Source organism: Ahaetulla prasina, chromosome 2 (assembly GCF_028640845.1).
Source record: "Ahaetulla prasina isolate Xishuangbanna chromosome 2, ASM2864084v1, whole genome shotgun sequence".
In the NCBI taxonomy this organism is placed as follows: domain Eukaryota; kingdom Metazoa; phylum Chordata; class Lepidosauria; order Squamata; family Colubridae; genus Ahaetulla; species Ahaetulla prasina.
The window spans coordinates 18,170,251-18,190,371 of NC_080540.1; the positions used below are offsets into that span (position 1 = coordinate 18,170,251).

At 44.2% G+C, this 20,121-nt stretch overlaps 1 protein-coding gene across 4 annotated transcripts; it reads right to left on the reverse strand.

The window, feature by feature from the left end:
* Window positions 1-2,843: 2,843 nt before the first annotated feature.
* Window positions 2,844-17,864, reverse strand: LOC131191686 (C-type lectin domain family 2 member D-like). Of its 4 annotated transcripts, XM_058170083.1 has the most exons (7): window positions 16,328-17,864; window positions 16,094-16,206; window positions 13,769-13,919; window positions 11,808-11,933; window positions 8,701-8,888; window positions 7,761-7,858; window positions 2,844-4,613 (listed from the first exon to the last, which is right to left on the reverse strand). In XM_058170083.1, exons 2-7 carry the CDS (start codon window positions 16,097-16,099, stop codon window positions 4,490-4,492), a joined length of 693 nt encoding a protein of 230 aa, XP_058026066.1. In that variant the 5' UTR covers window positions 16,100-16,206; window positions 16,328-17,864; the 3' UTR covers window positions 2,844-4,489. The 4 variants fall into 4 exon arrangements, with proteins under 4 accessions (XP_058026066.1, XP_058026064.1, XP_058026067.1 ...); XM_058170081.1 differs by lacking the exon at window positions 16,094-16,206 and having other exon boundaries at window positions 13,769-13,872; XM_058170084.1 differs by lacking the exon at window positions 16,094-16,206.
* Window positions 17,865-20,121: the final 2,257 nt, after the last annotated feature.

Genomic DNA, 20,121 nt, shown 5'->3' on the forward strand with positions numbered 1-20,121 from the left:
ACCCAGTCAAATCCAAACAAGGCACAACTAGGTTATGATGAAAAAGGGGGAGGGGCAGAACATAGTCTTGGAAAAAATGAATTCATTGGTATAAATCAGGGGTCTCCAACCTTGGCAACTTTAAGACTTGTGGACTTCAGCTCCCAGGATTCCTCAGCCAGCTTTGCTGGGATTCTGGGAGTTGGTCCACAAGTCTTAAGGTTGCCAAGGTTGGAGACCCCTGGTATTAATGTTATAGCAATGTGGCCAATATTTCTGTTCTTTCTTTCCCCCTTCTCTCTTGAAAGTCTCTAACTTTCTCTGCCTCTCCCCAAGAACTATTTTCTATCACCCCTCCAGTCTGCTGTCTTTCTTCTCTTCCCTTCCTCTGAATTTTTCATTGAGAAAGAAAGGAATAGACTGAATTAATATTTTGGCCTGGGCTTAGAGCCTTGTTTGCAGACCTGAATAGTCTTACCTATGAGTTGACACTGTGGGATGTATCTAAATTTTCTTGACGTATGATGAAGTGATAGTTCATCGAACATGAGTTGCCATTGGCAATCATACTATCGTCTATTAATTTTATAAGTCCCTCCTTTTTACCAGCCGTAGCTGGGGTACCATCATTAGCTATACCAAAATACGTTGGGAAAGATTAAACAAAATTGCTTCAATGTAATTTTTACTGTTTCATGTAAATCAAGACAGTCCGTAGAGTGGCCAAGGGTCCAATAGGACTGATTGACTGACAGTGGGGATATATCAAGAAATGTAGTTGTGTCTTACTTGGAATTCTTGATTTCTGTTCATCTCAGATACCAGCATTTGCCACTTGACTAAACATTTTGTGACTCTTAACTACTAAAGATGATTTGTAGCCCACTGCTGTAGAGCCAAACCCTGTTCTTTGGCTCTAAAAACTGTGGCTGCTACTGTCTTTCCTATTCCAAAAACAAAAGGCTTGGTAATGGGTTTTCTATTACGTTATTGTTGTTGCTTCTCATGAGCAAAATTTGTTCCTCTCCTCAAATGTCAAGCATCTACATAGCAGTATTTAGCTGCTTTTTGAAGCAGAGCTTCTACTTATTCCAAATATGATCTTGAAGCAGTTTACAACTTTGAATCCTGCAACGCTGTTTCTTGAGACTACAGATGAAAGAATTTGCCAACATAACTGTTTGCAAACCATAAAACTAGCAGAGAAATCTTGCTGAGATCTTATCAATATACTTCTAAGAAAGGTTGTAGAATGGGGCAGAACTCAATGAACAACTCTCTTGCTTAGCAACAGAAATTCAGGGCTCAATGATGGTCCTAAGTCGAGGACTACCTGTAGGCTAGCCTTAGATCAATTAATGGAGCATAGCGAGGTTGTATGGATATTACAGAAAGCTACCTGTATATTTCATGATGCCTTAATTACACTGGGATGGGATGGGATGGGACTGGACTGGATGGAACAGGAATATTTGGCCAAATGTGATTAGACACACAAGGAATTTTTGTCTGGTACAGAAGCGCTAAATGTGAAATATAAAAAAAATAACACATACGCACACATGTAGTCCTCAACTTATGACCACTATTGAGCCCAAAATTTATGTTGAGAAATTTGTTGAGTTTTGCCCCATTTACGACTTTCCTTGCCACATTTGTTAAGTGAATCACCGCAGTTGTTAAATTAGTTACACCGTTGTTAAGTGAATCTGATTTTCCCATTGACTTTGCTTGTCAGAAGATTGCAAGAGAAGATCACATGATCCCAAGGCACTGCAATGTCATAAATGTGAGTCAGTTGCCAAGCATCCGAATGTAAATCCTGTGATCATGGGGATGCTGCAACAGTCGTAAGTGTGAAAAATGGTCGTAAGTCACTTTTTTCAGCGCCGTAGTAATTTTGAACGGCCATTAAACAAACTGTTGTAGGTCGGGGACTACCTGCACATATTTTATATGTAATATATAAAATATAAAAATATTTATACAAAAATATAACAAAAATATCTAGAACAGTTCCTGTCAGCTAGCCTGATACTTGCTGCCATAAAATGGGGTGGGTGGGAGGAGAACTGTGGAGAATTTTACATCGCAGCTTTGTAACTGCAGTTAACTTCAAGTCAGTTGGCTCTGGTATGCAGTGGCTTCTGGGGTTTTTTTTATTTATTTATTTATTTACATTTATATCCCGCCCTTCTCCGAAGACTCAGGGCGGCTTACAGTGTGTAAGGCAATAGTCTCATTCTATTTGTATATTTACAAAGTCAACTTATTGCCCCCCCAACAATCTGGGTCCTCATTTTACCTACCTTATAAAGGATGGAAGGCTGAGTCAACCTTGGGCCGGGCTTGAACCTGCAGTAATTGCAGGCTGCTGTGTTCTAATAACAGGCTTCTAACAGCCTGAGCTATTACGGCCTATTATGGTTGCCTAGCTACAAGGTGGCTGGGCTGTATATGGTATCTTCAACTTTGCTTTTCCCGCTCTGGTGCCTCAGAGCTTGCTTGAAACCGTTTTGCGTTCAGTTTGTTCCTAGTAAAAGTACTTTTCTTTAAATCTATGGAGCCAAGGATTTTTCTTTCCTAGGAATTGAACTGAGGCAGTTTCTTAGGTGGTTGAGAAGTCAGACGTCTTCAAAGAAAACCAGGAAGTCCAGTTGCCTCTTGAAAAAAACACCTTTGGGACAATCATAACCTGGGTGACTGAGCATAAGACACCTGATCAATTGTGGACTCCATGGGCCGGCGGGCCCATGGATGGTGTTCAGAGAGAGTGGACTCTCCCCCATCTCAGTGCCCCTCTCCCCTCCTGGGATGCTTGCTTGGACTGTTAGATTGAGGGAATGAGGAGACTGGAGACAGGCTACAGACAACAGCTCTTTATTCAGCAACTATGTACAATCCCAGCAGCCAGCCATTCTGACGGCTTGCCCGTTTATAGGGAGCTGTCAGAGGGCTCAGCCAATCAGGTTTGAGAATTCTTCCCCAAGGGTGAAGAATACTATCAAATTAGCCACTTGATCCGCTTCATTTCCATTTGGGGTCATCAGTCCAACTAAAAGTCACATTTTAAGAGACGGTCAAATCAATTCAAACCTTTATTGTCAGAGTACAACATGTGTACTACGAGACTGGCTGAGCCTCCCTTCATGCACCACCACCCCAACACAGTACAACTCACAGTGAAGGACAAAAAAAAAACAACCTCTATCCCAGTGATTCCTGCTAAAAATCACCCAATCCTATTGCACCATGTGAACTTATTGCATGTCGTGCTGGCCCCGCGAGTCAATCGTACTATGTTGTTGTAGTTATTTTTCATTCAGGAGTCTGACAGCCCATGGATAAAAACTGTTCTTCAACCTGTTTGTGTGGCTGCCTATACTTCCCGATGGAAGGAGAATAAAGAAGTGCTGACCAGGGTGTGAGTTATCCCTGAGGATTTTCCTCACTCTTCTAAGGCAGCGAGTTCTAGTGATGTAATCTGCTGGTATCAGGGGACAGCCCACGATGTTTTGTGCTATGCTTACCACCCTCTGTAATGTCTTTCTATCCGAGGCTGTCAAGGCAGCATACCACACCGTAATGCACTGAGTGAAGACGCTTTCTATTGTGGACCGGTAAAAGGTGGTCATCAGGTGTTGTTCCGCTTTGTTTTTTCACAAGACCCTAAGGAAGTGGAGTCTCTGTTGGGCCTTTCTGGCCTTTCTCGTGTTGATCTTCCCGGTGAGTGCCTCCAACTTCAATTTTCTTTCCTCTAGACTCAACCTTCCTTCTCTTCTCTTCTCTTCTCTTCTTTTCTCTCCTCTCCTCTCCTCTCCCCCCTCCCTCTTTCTCTCTCCAAAGGCTCCTGCAGCCAGTGTTGAACTCTTATTGCGAAACAGAGGGTGGAATTGCTGGTACAAACTGAAATGCCGAGCAACAGATAAGCAACTGCAATAAAACAGTCTCTGAGACTGCCTCATTCTCTTCAAGAGAATCAGTCAGGTTATCAATCATCAAGAATAATAGCTAACTAATATTAGGTTCTGTGTAGAAGCTACCCACAAGCAACACAACTGCAAAGATTTGAACAAAACTTGACACTATGACTTCATGGCCTTGCCATGATCAGGAGACAGCACCACCTGATCTTACTTGGCTGCCGCACAAGTCCGGAAGGAAATAGAAAGTCTGAGACTTTCTCAGTTCTGAAGTTTAACTGAAGATCTCTCCCGCCTCTCTCTTCTCCTTTGTTCAGCGGGCAAGAGTGAAAAACAAGCAGGCTAGCTCAGAATGAACTCTAAACTTCTAGACTTTTCTTAGCATGAAAGAGAAATCAAAATATGTCATAAACTCCTCGAAATAAAACCGGTGCTTCTTCTGCATGGTCACTATATTCACTCCCAACCTCTTAAGCCAGCACAGAAAGTCATTCCAGAAGGAACAAAATATCCTAATAGCAATCAGGAATATTCAGCTTCTTTAAAATACCAGTGAACTCTTGGGCGGGGGGAGATAGGATTCTCTTTCAGGATCTCTTAGGATCATTTTTTTTGCAGATGTATCGGTGTTCAATGGTGCATCTCCCTGAGCTGGCGGTGGCATCATCATCCAAATACGCACAGTCTCCTCCATTTCCCATGACTTCCAACCTGCAATACAGCAGAGAAGCAGAAATTAGGCAGTGGAGAGTATTTCCCACATAGCAGCACCAAAGGGGTCCCGAGTTTACAGTTCATCTAGCTCAGAGTTCCCCTATCTTTCCAGGTTGTGGGCCCAGAGTGGGCTAAGGGGAGGGAAAGGGGATGATTTTGTGGGAGAGGCAGATGGATGGATGTGTACGTGCGTACATACGTACACACCCACATTTGCAGCAACACTCACACAAGCAGCCCTGAGTCAGCCAGCTCCACCTGACCTATTCCCTCAGTCTCGCTGTTCTCCACGCCCCCACGTCCCCACTCAAGCAGCGGCTTCCCTCCTCAGCCCCAACAAGCTATCCATCCATGATGCCCGCACCAGCATCCGGAGAGAAGCAGAGAAGAAATGCCGCTGCTTGAATGGAGTGGGGGTGGGGGGCAAGGAGAACGGCGAGACTCAGGAAATAGGTCAGGTGGAGCTGCTGATTCAGGACTTCTCAGAAGCCGCCCCCACCGCTGCCAGAGGTTTGGAGTGCTAGCTCACTCTCCAAGCGCCCCATGCACAGCCCATTTGAGGAAAGGGCACACATGGCTGGGAGCGTTTGGCTTCAGGAAGAGGCACGGAGTAATGGGGTTGTTTTGTTTGCCGCGGTGGTGCTTCGGGAGGGCAGGTGGACATATTCATTATAGTTGTCAGCTGCAGACATCCGCCTGCCATGGACCGGTTTGGGGGCATGGCCAGCCAGCCATTGCTCCCGGTTCGGCGAACCAGCCCCAATCTCTGCTACCTACTCGCCCGATCCTGTCTGAACCGGGAGCATTTCACCCCTGGCAAGCACCCATAAAGAGGCTCGCATCAGTGGGGCCACAGCCACCTGCAATGACACTCATGCGAGGGGATACAAGCACCCGCAATGACGTGCACATGATTGGGGCTACAACTGCCTGCAACAAGACTCACACAAGTGGGGCCACAAGTGCCCACAATGAAAGTCTCATTGTAGGCGCTTTGTGGCCCCACTCGCGTGAGCCTTGTTCTTACACAAGTGGGGCTGCAACTGCTCATGACATGAGTGTCATGAACCAGGGCATTCTACACGCACCCTGGACACTCACTCACATGGCCCGGTGGCAATTTAGCCATGGGTTGGTAGTGGGCTGTGACCCACAATCTGGGGACTGCTGAACTAGCTGAGTCTTACCTTCTCAAATATGAGAATTCATCTATTGGGAACTGTTAATTGTACAGTTTATCTGCGTTTTAGGATGATTAGGGGACTGGATGCTAATAAATATGAAGAACAGTTGTGGGAGTTGGGTATGTCTAGTTTAATGAAAAGAAGAGCTAGAAGTGACATGATTGAATTCTTCCAATATCTAAAAGGCTGCCACAAAGGAGTCAGCCTATTTTCCAAAGCACCAGAAGGCAAGACAAGAAGCAATGGATGGAAACTAATCAAGGAGAGAAGCAACCTAGAACTAAGGAGAAATTTTATTTATTTATTTATTTAATTTTGTCATAACATTATACATAAACATTGTCATAAGTAAAAAAACATACCATGAAGAAAATATATATATATATATAAGTAAAGAATATGCATTAGCTATATTAATTTGATATAATAAAGGGAACACTAGGACAGGAACGGTAGGCACTTTTGTGCTCTTATGCACGCCCCTTCTGACAGAACAATTAATCAGTGGAACAACTTGCCTCCAGAAGTTGTGGGGATGCTCCAAAACTGGAGGTTTTTAGGAAAAGACTGGACCACCATTTGTCTGAAATATTATAGGGTTTCCTGCTTGAGCAGGGGGTTGGACTAGAAGATCTCCAAAGTTCCTTCCAATTCTGTTATTCTGTTATTCCTTTGTATTAATTGATTTTACTTTGACTGTAAACTGCCCTGAGTCCTTTGGGAGAAGGGCGGTATAGAAATCGAAACAATAATAATAATAATAATAATTCCAATGAGCTCAGCATTCTGGACTCAGCATTCTGGACTAAGCATTCTGGACTAAGCAGAATTCTGAACGTGGTGTTTACACAGGTAGTCCTCAATTTACAACCACAATTGTGACTAGAATTTCCATTGCTAAGCAAGGCAATTGTTAAGCGCATTGCTCCTGATTTTATGACCTTTTTTGTCACAAGCGGATCACCGCCGTTGTTAAGTGAATCATGTGGCGGAATTCGGCTTCCCCCATTGACTTTGCTTGTTGGAAACCTGTTGGGAAGGTTGCAAACAGTGATCATGTGACCCCAGTTTTGCCAGGAGACCTGGGCCCCACAAGGTGATTTGGAGCCCATCCGCTGGTTGGTTTGATTGTTGTTGCTTTGGTTTGGGGTTTTATTGAGTTTTGTATTTGTATTGTGGTTTTATTTCTCTAAGCAGCCCAGTTTCAGTATGAGTTGGGCAGCCATATAAATTTTCCAAATAAATAGATCAGTAAATAAATAAAAATTATGAATAAATACATGGCGGTTGCCAATTGACCAAAGTTTGATCGTGGGGAAGCCATGATGGATGTATTTGCAAGGGCTGATCGTAAGTCAATTATTTCACTTCTTTTTTTTTCCTTTTCTTTTTTTCAATCTTTTATTTTATTAGAGATGTCATATTGGCACATCTGGGAAAACCCGAATCTGAAAGCTTCCAGGTTTTCCAAGTGAAAGTTCAAGTCCCTGCCAAGCACCCACATATTCATCACATAGTCCAATCAATGCACAGTCCCAAGTGGAGATGCCGCTCAGTCATGCCACTCCAGATGCAGGCTGAATGTCCTTGACTCCCAGAGAAAAGACTATTATTATGGTTAGATAGCTCTACAACTCCATGCAATCTTTTTTTTTGATTTTTTTTGATTTTTTTTGACAAACATACATAAAAACATCTTCAATACAAATACAAACAGTGTGTCAATTATTTCACTTCTGATGTAAGTTTGAACGGTCACTAAATGAATGGCTGTAAGTCGAGAATTACCTGTAATGCATTTTTGAGTTACATTAGTAGGGCCAAATCTTTTTAGACGGCAGCTACTGAATGCTGGAAGCCAGGAGGCTCTTTCTAAGATCAGCCCTGAGCTGCACACAGCCTCAACGGAGGCATTTTACTTTCAGCTCTTGCCAATTGAAAGGAAAAGAGGAAGACTCACGTTGAATGTTCTCCATCTAGCCACTTCCAGGGCTGATCTGGTTTGCTCTTGAGGCCGATCCAAAAGACGTGGTTTCTTGTAAGCATCGTCACAAAATCCTTTAAAAACAAAAGTTATGCATGTTAGAACCTTGCATATCTTTTGAACAATAGTCTAATTCTAATAAAACATAGCTAGACATTCCTGTAGGGAAGGGCAAAATGGGAGGCCTACATCTTCTTAACTTTTGGGGAAGTAATTTTTCAACATTCTGTAAAAGGTAATGAAGTTTAGAGTGATCTTCTTGATTTTTTTTTTTTAATTTTCACACAGCAAGCTTTGTGAAACTGGCATTCTTTGGAAGGAGGAGGTTTAAAAGGATCCTGAACCATTTGGACAGAAAGGAACCTAAGGAAGATATTTTTATTTTTATTCTAATGATATCAGGAGGAAGTCACTTAACTTTTCCATGTTGTAGATTCACAAGGGTGTCAAACTCAATTTCATTGAGGGCCGCATCAGGGTTGTGTTTGATTTCAGGGGGATGAGCAAGGGGGTGTGGCCAGCTTGACCTCACTCGTGTCGGGAGCACCTGTGGTGGCCGGAGCGCTCTGCCAATGAAAACAGACTCGCGAGCTCCATTTGCGGCTGGGACAGCCTCCTGCAACCCTCTGCCAGCAAAAATGGAGTTTGGGAGGGCTGCATGCTGCCCTCCTGAGCTCCGTTTTCACTGGCAGAGGCACTGTGGGCTGGTCCTTTGCTGTTCCCAGCAAAGGACCAACCCAAATTTTACATTTCCCAGGGTGGCCAAGTGGGCCAGATCTAAGCACCCCACAGGCCAGATTTGGCCCACAGGCCTTGAGTTTGACACCCCTGTTGTAGAAGTTCTATGCACCATCAATGAAACAACATTATTTCTAGGAAATAATTTATGGTAACCAAAACCAATTACATTACTCACCTTTTCCTCCTGTGTAATTTTGGCCAGGGAAGCATTATGCAAAATACAGTAGTTCTGGCTCTCCTCCCAGTTCTTTTCCTCATGTGAAAGTTTGTAGCAGTGTCCCTGATGTGCAATCCAATCAGGTGGACAGGGAACAGGTAGACAATTTATGGCATCCTTTTGGTGATTTGATGGCACTGATCTTCCTAGAACAGGGAAAAATGGAAAGAATAGACGTTAATTTAACTAGTTCCGTTCTTGTAGGTAGGATGGGGCCACCCTGCTGAATTACAACCTCCTAGTGAGTTCTCTGTTTAGAATTCACTAGGAGGTTGTAATTCAGACTACAGTTTTTATCCAGACTACAAGTTGTAATCTGGATAAGAAGCCCCATGTTCTACCACAGCAGTCTCCAAGCTTTCTGGCTTTGTGGACTGGCGGAGTGGGGGTGGGTGGGGAGAGGGGATGTTCCGTACAAGTGGTGGGTGAGCCTGTGCGTAGCTCCATTCATCCAAATGGTGGGCACATGCACCCGCTGCTTGCACAAATGAAGCTGCTCGCATTTGCACGCTCCTCGCACAAGTGGAGCTTTGCGCGTACACTCAACTGCTGCTTCTGCGGCCCCGTTTTGAACTGGGCCACAGCCCAATAGTGGCCACAGCCCGAGGATTGGGAACCCCTGCTCTAGCAGTTGTAATGACCTCCATCCTATAATCCTCAGATTAAGAGAGATTGTGGACCAGAGTAGCGATTTGCATGTTGGATTTGAATCAGTGGTAGGATTCAAAAAAATTTACTACCGGTTCTGTGGGCGTGGCTTGGAGGGCGTGGCAGGGGAAGGATACTGTAAAATCTCCATTTCCTCCCGATCAGCTGGGACTCGGGAGGCAGAGAATAGATGGGGGTGGGGCCAGTCAGAGGTGGTATTTACAGCTTCTCCGAACTACTCAAAATTTGTGCTACTGGTTCTCCAAAATGGGTCAGAATCTGCTGAAACCCACCTCTGATGGGTCTTGGTGTGAGTCTTCAGTGAGGTTACATCAGGTGAGGGTCATTGGGAGGTGAACTGGGAGAGGGAATTGCGTGGGTTGGTTGAAGGTTGGTGCAGTCTCTGGTTGTGCAGTTGTTCTGGATTCTGAAGGGTTCGTAGCAGGGGTGAAATGTTCCTGGTTCGGACCGGATCGCTGGATCCAGTAGCGATGGCACCGGGTGGTTCGGAGAACCAGTAGCAAAAATCCCTGCCCACCTCCCCATGCCCAGCTGAGCCACGCGATCATCAGAGGGTTTTTTTTTTACTTTTAAAAGCATTTTTTCTTCGGCCAAAGAAAATCCTCTGACGATCAGGCAACTCAGCTGGGATCATCAGAGGAGCCTTTTAAAAGCATTTTTTCTACAACCTCTTTGGCTGAAGAGGCTGTAAAAAATGCTTTTAAAAGTAAAAAGAAAAAAAAGTTGGCCACGCCCACCCAGTCACATTACCCACCCACCCCCACCAAGCCACGCCCACAGAACCAGTAGTAACAAATTTTACATTTCATCACTGGTTCGTAGGCTGGTTGTAAGTCAATGTGTCTGTTGGTGGAATTGCTTGTGGAGTGCCAGCCTTCGATGAACTCATGAGCATGGCAGGCGGTAGCCTGGCCAATGATTGTTGTGTTGCTCCAATCAAACTGGTGCTGTTTGGTGCCGGTGTGAGTAGAGATTAAAGATTTGGGATCATGGCATTTGACTGCCAGCCTGTGTTTGTGGATCCTGTGATGTTAAAACCAGGATCCACAATGGCAGTCAAGCGCCATGATCCCAAATCCAGCAAACAGACACTCAACCAACCCACGCAAGCCCCCCACCAGTTCACCACCCAATGACTCTGACCTGATGTAATCTCATCAGAAGACCCATCAGAAGACTCACACCAAGACTCATTGCAAGACCAATGTCCAATCACACTTGGCCAATAAAATAAAATTCTAAATTCTAAGACCCACACTTGACACACTCACACCTGAAGCCCTTATAAACAGAAGGACACTGACACTGACATCTCCTAAATGCCACTGAAGATGTTACCTAGCCTGGTAATGAAACATTTAGAAACCAACCCACAAGCTCTGAGAATGAACTTTCACCCTCATCTTACATCTGAGTTACAGATAGAATAGAATAGAATTTTTTATTGGCCACGTGTGATTGGACACACAAGGAATCTGTCTTGGTGCATATGCTCTCAGTGTACATAAAAGACAAGATATCTTCATCAAGGTACAACACTTACAACACTTAATGATAGTCACAGGGTACAAATTTAACACTTAATGATACAACACTTAACGATAGTCATAGGCTACAAATAAGCAATCAGGAAACCATATCAGTATAAATTGTAAGGATACAAGCAACAAAGTTACAGTCATAAGTGGAAGGAGATGAGTGGTGGGAACAAGGAGAAGATTAATAGTAGTGCAGATTTAGTAAATAGTTTGACAGTGTTGAGGGAATTATTTGTTTAGCAGAGTGATGGCCTTCGGGAAAAAACTATTTGCCACTATTCCAAGGAATGCATGTTTGTTTATTTTACTTGTTGATGTTTATTATTTTACTTAATATTATTTACTTATTATTAATATTATTTTACTTGTTGATGTTTGCCTCTGCTGGCAAAAAAGACCCAAACTGTTTGCCTAATAAGTCCCTTAAACCAGGGGTCTCCAAACTTGGCAACTTTAAGCCTGGTGGACTTCAACTCCCAGAATTCCCTAGCCAGCTTTGCTGGCTGGGGGATTCTGGGAGTTGAAGTCCACCAGGCTTAAAGTTGCCACGGCTGGAAACCTCTGCCTTAAACCATTATTTCTGCTCTTCTCACGTGCCAAATGGCTAATTTTTTTCCCCTCTGGAAATCTTATTCTGGATAAATCTCAGAAAACAAGTCTCAGTGATACTTTCAAGCAAACACAGAGATTTTTTTTCCAAACAAAGGAACTGAAGTTTTCTGAACTGGAGAAAATAGACTAAAATCTGAGACAAGGCCAACTCTTATGTTTCTGACCTAACTGCAGAGGTCATTCGGCTTCATGAAGTCACACAAAGAAACTTTTCATGGGAGCAATATTAAGATCTGGATTCCTTACCCTGATAATAAATCAGGCAGACGACGAGGATAAAAATGATGATGATGAAGATGATGTGGGAAATGACAGATACAATTAATATGTTTCTGTGTTTATTAACAGCCGATTGGAATGTCTCGAAACATGCTGCATGACAAAAAGAAGAGAAACAAGATATATCGGCATTCATCTGCTACACCAAAGGAAGCTAGAAAGGAAATCTGGAAACTATTGGTTTTCCTTGAGCTGAAATCCCCAAATAAAATATTATACACATTTCTAATTTGCTAAGGTTTTCTTGGTATTTTGTTTTGCTTTTTTTTTCTCTTCCAAACCTAATAGTTCTCCTCTTGAGTCAACCGAAATGTCACTCTAAATCTGATGAAAATAAACTGAGGTACAGTCCAATGTTTTTATTGAGAAAACAAAACTGCTTAGGAATTCTTGCTCTTAATCTTTTCCTAAAGAACTGGAACCCATTATCTCCTCCTGTGTCTTTGGAGGGATGCCCACATGGGCTGATAACTTTCATTGACAAGCGTCTATCTCTTGCAGGATCCAATCTGGGTCGGTCATTGGGACCAGAATTTTTGTTTTCCGAGCCTTCGGACTTATGCTGAAGCTCCTCCTCAGGGAACTTCTCCCTTCTCTGTAAGAAGAACTTCCCTGAGGATGGGCTCCAGCACGAGTCCGAAAGCTCAGAAGACAAAACCTCTGGTCCCGGTGACTGAACCAGATTGGATCCTGCAACATTATCTTGGGACACGAATATTTGCCTTCACAGTGGATACCTCTAGAATTTATAGTTGCAGGCACGCTCTCAAAATGGCTGCAAAATACCTTTAGTAAAGGCCTGCCATGATGATGTGGCCAATCACAAAACAGCAGCTTGAGACTCCTCCTTCCACCTCCTCAGTCTATTCTTCCACACCATCTTGACTTTGTGGGAAAATGGGCCCGGCAAAATTCTAGGTGTAGGCACCCGGCTACTATCTGTCCTTCCTTCCTTCCTTCCTTCCCTCCGTTTTCCTTCCTTCCTATCTACCTACCTACCTATGGACCCTGGAACAAATCCATTTTCCCTCTTCTCCTTTCTGCAGCACCCAGGATAAGGAACATGCCTAAACATATCGATACTAAAATCTATATTGCTGAACTTTCAGAGCTGACTTACTCATTCTGAAACTTAATGTACATTTGGTGGAAATGACTTGTTAAAACTTACTAGAATTACTCCCTCTCTCTGTGGTCACATTTGCTCCTTTATTTCATTACGTTTATTTTATAGCTGTCCCCTGCAACAGACTGTGTGAATGCCTGGCTCCCTGTCTCATGAAACAAAAATCAACTGGCAAGGTCCAGGAAGAGGGCTCAGTCTCCACCCAATGGCGAGGTGCCCACCTTAATATATAATATATAACAACAGAGTTGGAAGGGACCTTGGAGGCCTTCTAGTCCAACCCCCTGCCCAGGCAGGAAACCCTACACCATCTCAGTCAGATGGTTATCCAACATTTTCTTAAAAATTTCCAGTGTTGGAGCATTCACAACTTCTGCAGGCAAGTCGTTCCACTTATTAATTGTTCTAACTGTCAGGAAATTTCTCCTTAGTTCTAAGTTGCTTCTTTCTTTGATCAGTTTCCACCCATTGCTTCTTGTTCTACCCTCAGGTGCTTTGGAGAACAGCCCGACTCCCTCTTCTTTGTGGCAACCCCTGAGATATTGGAACACTGCTATCATTTCTCCCCTAGTCCCTCTTTTTATTAAATTAGACATACCTTCCTCTGGGCCTGCCCTAATTTTGGGATATAATAAAATACCTCCTCCCGCCTCCGAAACGATGCACTAAGGACGAGAGAGAGTGACACTGCTGGCTTCATGTCTCGGGTCTTAACCATTACACCAAAATGGTTTTCTGTTCCGAATAATGGGAGGTACAACACATAAGCAATTAAAAGCACGTAACCACAAAGTGTTCTTACTTTTCCGTGGTAATGAAGCAGGTGGCGTCTCCGCTGCACTGGAACTCTCTGCGATGAAAACGCAGGAAGAGCCGGGGCTGCTTTCCGCAGTCCAGCTTGAATGCCTTGAAGGGCAATACATGGTATCAGCTTGATCTACCGCTCGCTCATTCTGCAAAGAAGACAGGCTTTCTCGTTTTACTACGAATTAAGCCTTCCTCCCGCCCCACTTCTCCTCTTGCTGATTGGCTGGAAATGATGAGAACACTGATTTCCTGGAGCGATGGTCACGGAGTGAGTCATGGTCTAAATCACCAAGTCACTACAAGAAGAAGTATAGAGGTGTTCATTTAGATCCTGTAAATTAAGCCCTCTTGCTGATTGGCTGGGAGGAAGGGAACACACTTTAGTTAGTTTAACTAACTAAAGTTTAACTAACTTTAGTTAGTTAAGTCTTCATCCCCAAGGAATGCATAGGTTAGAGAGGAAACAGCATCCTAAATCACACGGAGGTGTTGTAGAAACATATTCCCCAATTTATCCTCATTTAGGATTATATTTCTGACCTACCAAAGAAATAAATACCCTTGGCTAATGAGTCTCTGAAGACTTTTTTGCTCTCTCCATACGGGTTTGCCAGACAGAAGCTTTGGATAGACCGTAAATACTTTTTTTGGCTCGAGTTATTTTGGATACTGTTCACCAAAGCTGTCTTGTTGGAATAAAATGGTCTGGCGAGAGCTGAGGTAATAAAGAAATGACTCATTAAAATTATAAGTTCCTGCCTGGGTGTCCACTATAGGTTTTTTCCTGCTGAATTTATGAACTTATGAACCTGATTTCTAGTCAGTTATTCAGGGGTTGTGTTTCTCCTGTGATGTGTCAGGATTGGTATTTGTGGGTGTTGTTATAGGGAAAGTTTTTTCAATTAACCTACCCTTCAGATTCTCTGATAGGTTCTCATCCTTCTTAGCTTTCTTATTTATTTATAATTTAATTTCTACACCGCCCTTCTCCCGAAGGACGCAGGGCGGTTTACAGCCATATTAAAATACAACATTAAATAACAAATTTAAAAAGAATTTAAAAACAAATATTTAGTAGGCCAAATCAACTAAAACGGTCATAGACCGACATAAAATCTACAATTAAAATACACTTAGGCTAGTCCCGCTCGATGAAATAATAAAGTCTTCAGTTCCCGTTTGAAGGTCCGGAGGTCGGGGAGTTCCAAAGGGCCGGTGCTGTCACAGAGAAGGCTCTCCCCCTGCGGGCCGCTTTTGAAGATCAGTTTGGATTCTCAATTGAATTCAAGCCTTAAGATGAATAAGGGAATGTCCTTGACTTATAACCATTCATTTAGTGACCTGTCAAAGTTACAGCAGTACTGAAAAAGGTGAGTTATGGCCCCTTTTCACACGACCATGGCAGCATCCCCATGGTCGCAGGATCAAAATTTGGATGGTTGGCAAGTGATTAATATTCACAATGTTTGCAGTGTCAAATGATCCTCTTTTGCCACCGTCTGACAAGGTAGTCAGTAGGGAAGCCAGATTCACTTAACAACGGTGTTACCAACTTAACAACTGCAGCAGTGGTGGGATTCAAATAATTTAACAACCGGTTCTCTCCCGTAATGATTTCTTCCAACAACCAGTTCACCAAACTGCTCAGAAAGTTAACAACCAGTTCTCCCAAAGTGGTGCGAACTGGCTGAATCCCACCACTGAACTGCAGTGATTCACTTAACAACCATAGCAAGAAAGGTCGTAATGGGGCAAAATTCAATTAACAACTGTCACACTTGGACTCAGTTCTGGTTGTTAAGTTGGGGACTATGTCTATAGGGGAAGAGTGCAGCCAGTTTTGGGACTCAGAGTCCTGTTTTGGAACCAGGTTACCCTGTCCATCCCGCTGGGAGTGGCCAAAGAAGAGTGGTCATACTGTGCACAGGGAAGTGGACAATACACTGGACATCGATGAAGGGAGGAGAGGTGGTTGCAATGGGGCTCCTTTTGATGGCTTGAAGATAACGTAAGAATATAAAATGATGAAGACTGTCTAAGCCAGGGGTCTCCAACATTGGCAACTTTAAGACTTGTGGACTTCAACTCCCAGAATTCCTCAGCCAGCTTTGCTGGCTGAAGAACTCTGGGAGTTGAAGTCCACAAGTCTTAAAGTTGCCAAGGTTGGAGACCCCTGGTCTAAGCTGCCCCTCTCATTGCTGGCTTCCTTGCAAAACTCACAGATTACAGGTAGTCCTCGACTTACAACAGTTCATTTAGTGACCATTCAAAGTTACAACAGCGCTGGAAAAAGTGAGTTATGACCGCTTTTCACACTTACGACCATTGCAGCAACTACATGGTCACATGATCCAAATTCAGATGCTTGGCAAGTGGTCCATATTTATGACGGTTGCAGTGTCCCGGGGTCATGGGATCCCCTTTTGTGACCACCTGACAAGGAAAGTCAATGGGGAAACCCAGATTCACTTAACAACCCTGTTACTAATTTAATAAATGAAGTCATTCACTTAACAGCTGTGACAGGAAAAGTCGTAAAATGGGGCAAACTCACCTAACAAGTGTTTCACTTAGCAACAGAAATTTTGGGCTCCATTGTCGTCGTAACTCGAGGACTGCCTGTACAGACATGCAGCAGAAAATCCCTGGCAACGATAGCATTATAAAGGTTTCACTGTCTTGTACTAAATGCAGCGAATGTCATCTTATATCAAAAAGGACAAATGTAATCAACCAAATATAAACTCTGACCTTGCGAAAGAAATCACATAGATTGACATGTTGGAGGCAACAAGCATTTTGTATAAAGTTCTGAACTACCTATTATTCCGGGCACTTGATTTGGACCTCTGTCCCAAGTGTGCGGCTTTCTATTTTTGCCAAAATAAACAGCTGAAAGTTGCCTCCCTCGTTCCAGTGTGACCTATTGGCCTTTCAGGAAAACAGAACCCAGCTGAGACTCTGGCTAACAGTTTTGACTCAAGGCTTCTGGGGACAGTCTGCGTGAAAACTAAATGGAACTAGTGCCACACTATGGGTTTTTATGTCCTGTGAGTTGATGGGCTGAGGCACAAGTCACTCTGATGATGATTCAAAAGACCATCTTTGCCCCTTCATCTGTGGGGCCCATCTGCTTCTGAAGGGACGAGGATGACCTGACTCCAGTCTTGTGTCCTTTGGGAGGGGGGAGCCATAGGAGAGCAGAGTGGGAGTGCGAGACTCTCAATCCCACAGGTTCTTCCACCAGTAACATCTCCCATTGGAGGAGGAGCTATAATCAGCTCAGATGGGCCAGGTCAGGCATTAGGGTGTTTATGAGCATTGGGGAGCCTCAGGGGCTCCTCACTTCGTGAGAAAATTAACTAAGCTGCAGAAATAGCTGGCGGTCTCCATCATAGGAGCAGTGGGGCTGTTTCTTCCTTGACTCCTTAGCACAAGCTTATTTTAAAAAAATTTCTTGCAGGCTCAGAATGCAGAAATCTTTCAGTTCAACTTGGAATGGGTAAGAAAGCAACTGTTGCTTGTTTAACTATAGAAACTGGCAGAGATTTTGCCAAGTGTAACATGACCTTGAGACCTTTTCCTGGAAATCTTTCCAAGAAGCAAAATTAGCCTATTAAGGAAGACGCATCATTGTTCACAGTTCTGATGAAACTCCTGATGCATTTTACACCAAGCACTGGAAGAATTTTAAAGAATGCACAGCTCAATACTAGGAATGAAAGAGACCTTAAAGCTAAAGCATTTTCTTTTTGTGAATAAATTTACCACTGATATTTGCATTGTCCTTCCTTAAATATCGCTCAAGGTGGAGTAATAAGTCAGTTGGAAACAATTGCAAGACTGTAATTTGAAACCACCGATTTGTTATCTAAGTACCGCTACAGTTCTACCATGTCATTACAATAATCTTATTTTAAGAATGTGAGGACTACAAAAATATACAGTATAAATAATTGAATAGTTAACGTTCCTGCCTGTACATGAGGGCCATCTGCTTCTGCCCACTGTGAGAAAAATCGGTGTCCCAGCAGAGCTGTGATAGATTGTGTAAAGGAGGCAGGAATATGGGGGCGTTATTTTGTTACATTGTCAATAATAATAATAATAATAATAATAATAATAATAATAATAATAATAATAATAATAATTTAATTTTTATAATTTTTATACCGCCCTTCTCCCGAAGGACTCAGGGCGGTGAACAGGCAGATAAAATAATACAATATATTACAATAAAAACACTATTTAAAAAACTTATTCAATAAAGCCTAAATTTAAAATACAATACAAAATATAAAATAAACCCCAATAAAATCCATGTTTAAAAACCCTATTAAGCCAGTCCTGCTCGGAAGAATAGATACGTTTTAAGCTCGCGGCGAAAGGTCCGGAGGTCAGGAAGTTGTCGAAGTCCTGGGGGAAGCTCATTCCAGTTAGGGATGTTAGGGCGCCCTCTGTTGGTGTTTGTGCAGATTGAATCTATTGAATCTATTGACATCGAACTATGGATTCGAGTCGTTGCATGACTTCTTCTGCTATTAGGCCCGATATGGGAGATCCGATTGGGATATCTTGTATTTGCTTATAGATCTATAATCTATAAGCAAATAGATAAGCAAATACAAGCTACCCCATTGAGATCACCCATATCAGGCCTAATAGAAGAAGCAGTCATGCAACAACTCGAATCCATAGTTCACCCACAATCCAACCAACATTCTGGACATGCTACATCGATGACACCTTCGTCATCATCAAACATTCTCAAACTGAAGAAACACACCACCTACTTAAATAACAAATTCACTGGGATCAAATTCACACACCAAGCTACAGATATTTGCCATTATCGCAAATTTACAAGTTTGTTTCCAGTGGTTATAGATGTTTTTAGGGCAGATTTAACAAATTAATTGGAACTTCATTTTTCTACCACGAGCCCCATTAAAGCATCATTTTCTTGTTAACTAGATGAGTATATGAGAAAGAAAACACCTGGTTAATGAAGCTAGAATTTCACCTAGAATATTCCGATAGAGGTGAGCCTTATGTTACATTATAACCCTCTGGAACGAACTTCCCCCTGGTTTACGCCAAATATCTAACCTTCGGACCTTTCGCCGCGCATTGAAAACGTATTTATTTACTCGTGCGGGGCTGGCTTAAATTTTGTTGTATTTTTAAATTTATATTATATATTTCTAAATTTTATATGAATTTTGTATTCATATAATTTTTATATGAATTATATGATGTCCAAGATGGCGCCGCCCTGCTGATCGGGGGAGCGGCGGTGGGCCTTTTCGGGCCTTGTCCGGTTCTGGGGGGGGCCTTGGTGACATCTTGGGCCCCCGCCCTGATGGAAGAACATCCAGTCACCCGGAGGAGGGGTGACTTGGCGCAGGACGACTTCGGGGGGCGTTGGGAGGAGCCCCGGAGCGTCCTGCTGCAGCGGTGATCCTGGTGGCTTGCCGGGCGGCTTGCCGGCTTGCCGGGCGGCCGCGGCTTGCCGCCGGCCTTTTCGGCGGTCTGGTGGCGGCGGCGGCGGCGGCGGCGGCGACAGGGGGTCTCTGATGTTCAGGGCCCCCTTGGACCCCGCCCGTGGGAGGAAGCAGTGGCGGCCCTGGCAGCTAGCCGGGCGGCTTACTGGGCGGCCTGCAGCTTGCCGGGCTGCTGCCGGCCCTTTTTGGCATTCTGGCGGCGGCGGCGGTGGCGGCAGGGGCCTCTGACACCTTGGGCCCTCTTAGATCCCCACCCTGATGGAGGAGGCTTCAGTCGTGGAGGAAGATGGATGACGGGCGACTTCGGGGGCGAGGGGAGGAGCCCCGGAGGAGTTGCGCCCAGTGGAGATCTGGAGGGCCTACCGGGCCCCCGTCGGCCTTGTTGGCTTTCTGGCGGCGGTGGCGGCCTGGCTTCTTCGTCTGGCGCTGGCGTCGGTGGAGTGACTGGCGTCCCTTCCTAGATGGGGGGGATGTCGGTGGCCTCATGCGGCGGGGGTGGGGCGCTTTTGGTGGCGGCGGCGGCGGCGGTGGCGGCGGCGGTGGCGGCGGCCTGCCTCGGCGCTTCAAGGCGGCGGACGGCCTGTTTAACATCTCTACCATCGGTCCGTCCCCCCCTCCTTCTTCCTTAGTCCACCCCTGACTATTTATAGGGGGTGGTGAACTGACTGAATGAGTGGTTTTGTTTTCTACCCCACGAGGATCACTATTGACTGCTTCCCATCAGGACTGACTGACAGACTGGTTGTGGTCACTGTATCATCTGTTACCATCTTGACCGGCCCAGGATGGGCCTCCTGCCGGACTTTCTTGGTGATGCGAGCGTTCTGGCGGCTGACCTTCTTGC

What these genes read in the sequence shown, in the direction of transcription:
- LOC131191686 (XM_058170081.1), bottom strand. Translation starts at nt 16,434, where the DNA reads ATGCTATCGTTGCCAGGGATTTTCTGCTGCATGTCTGTACAGGCAGTC. An exon ending in CTAAGTGAAACACTTGTTAG is followed by an intron (nt 13,873 to 16,327) that starts GTGAGTTTGCCC and finishes TTGCCCTTCAAG; the next exon opens with GCATTCAAGCTGGACTGCGG. An exon ending in TGCTTCATTACCACGGAAAA is followed by an intron (nt 11,934 to 13,768) that starts GTAAGAACACTT and finishes TTTGTCATGCAG; the next exon opens with CATGTTTCGAGACATTCCAA.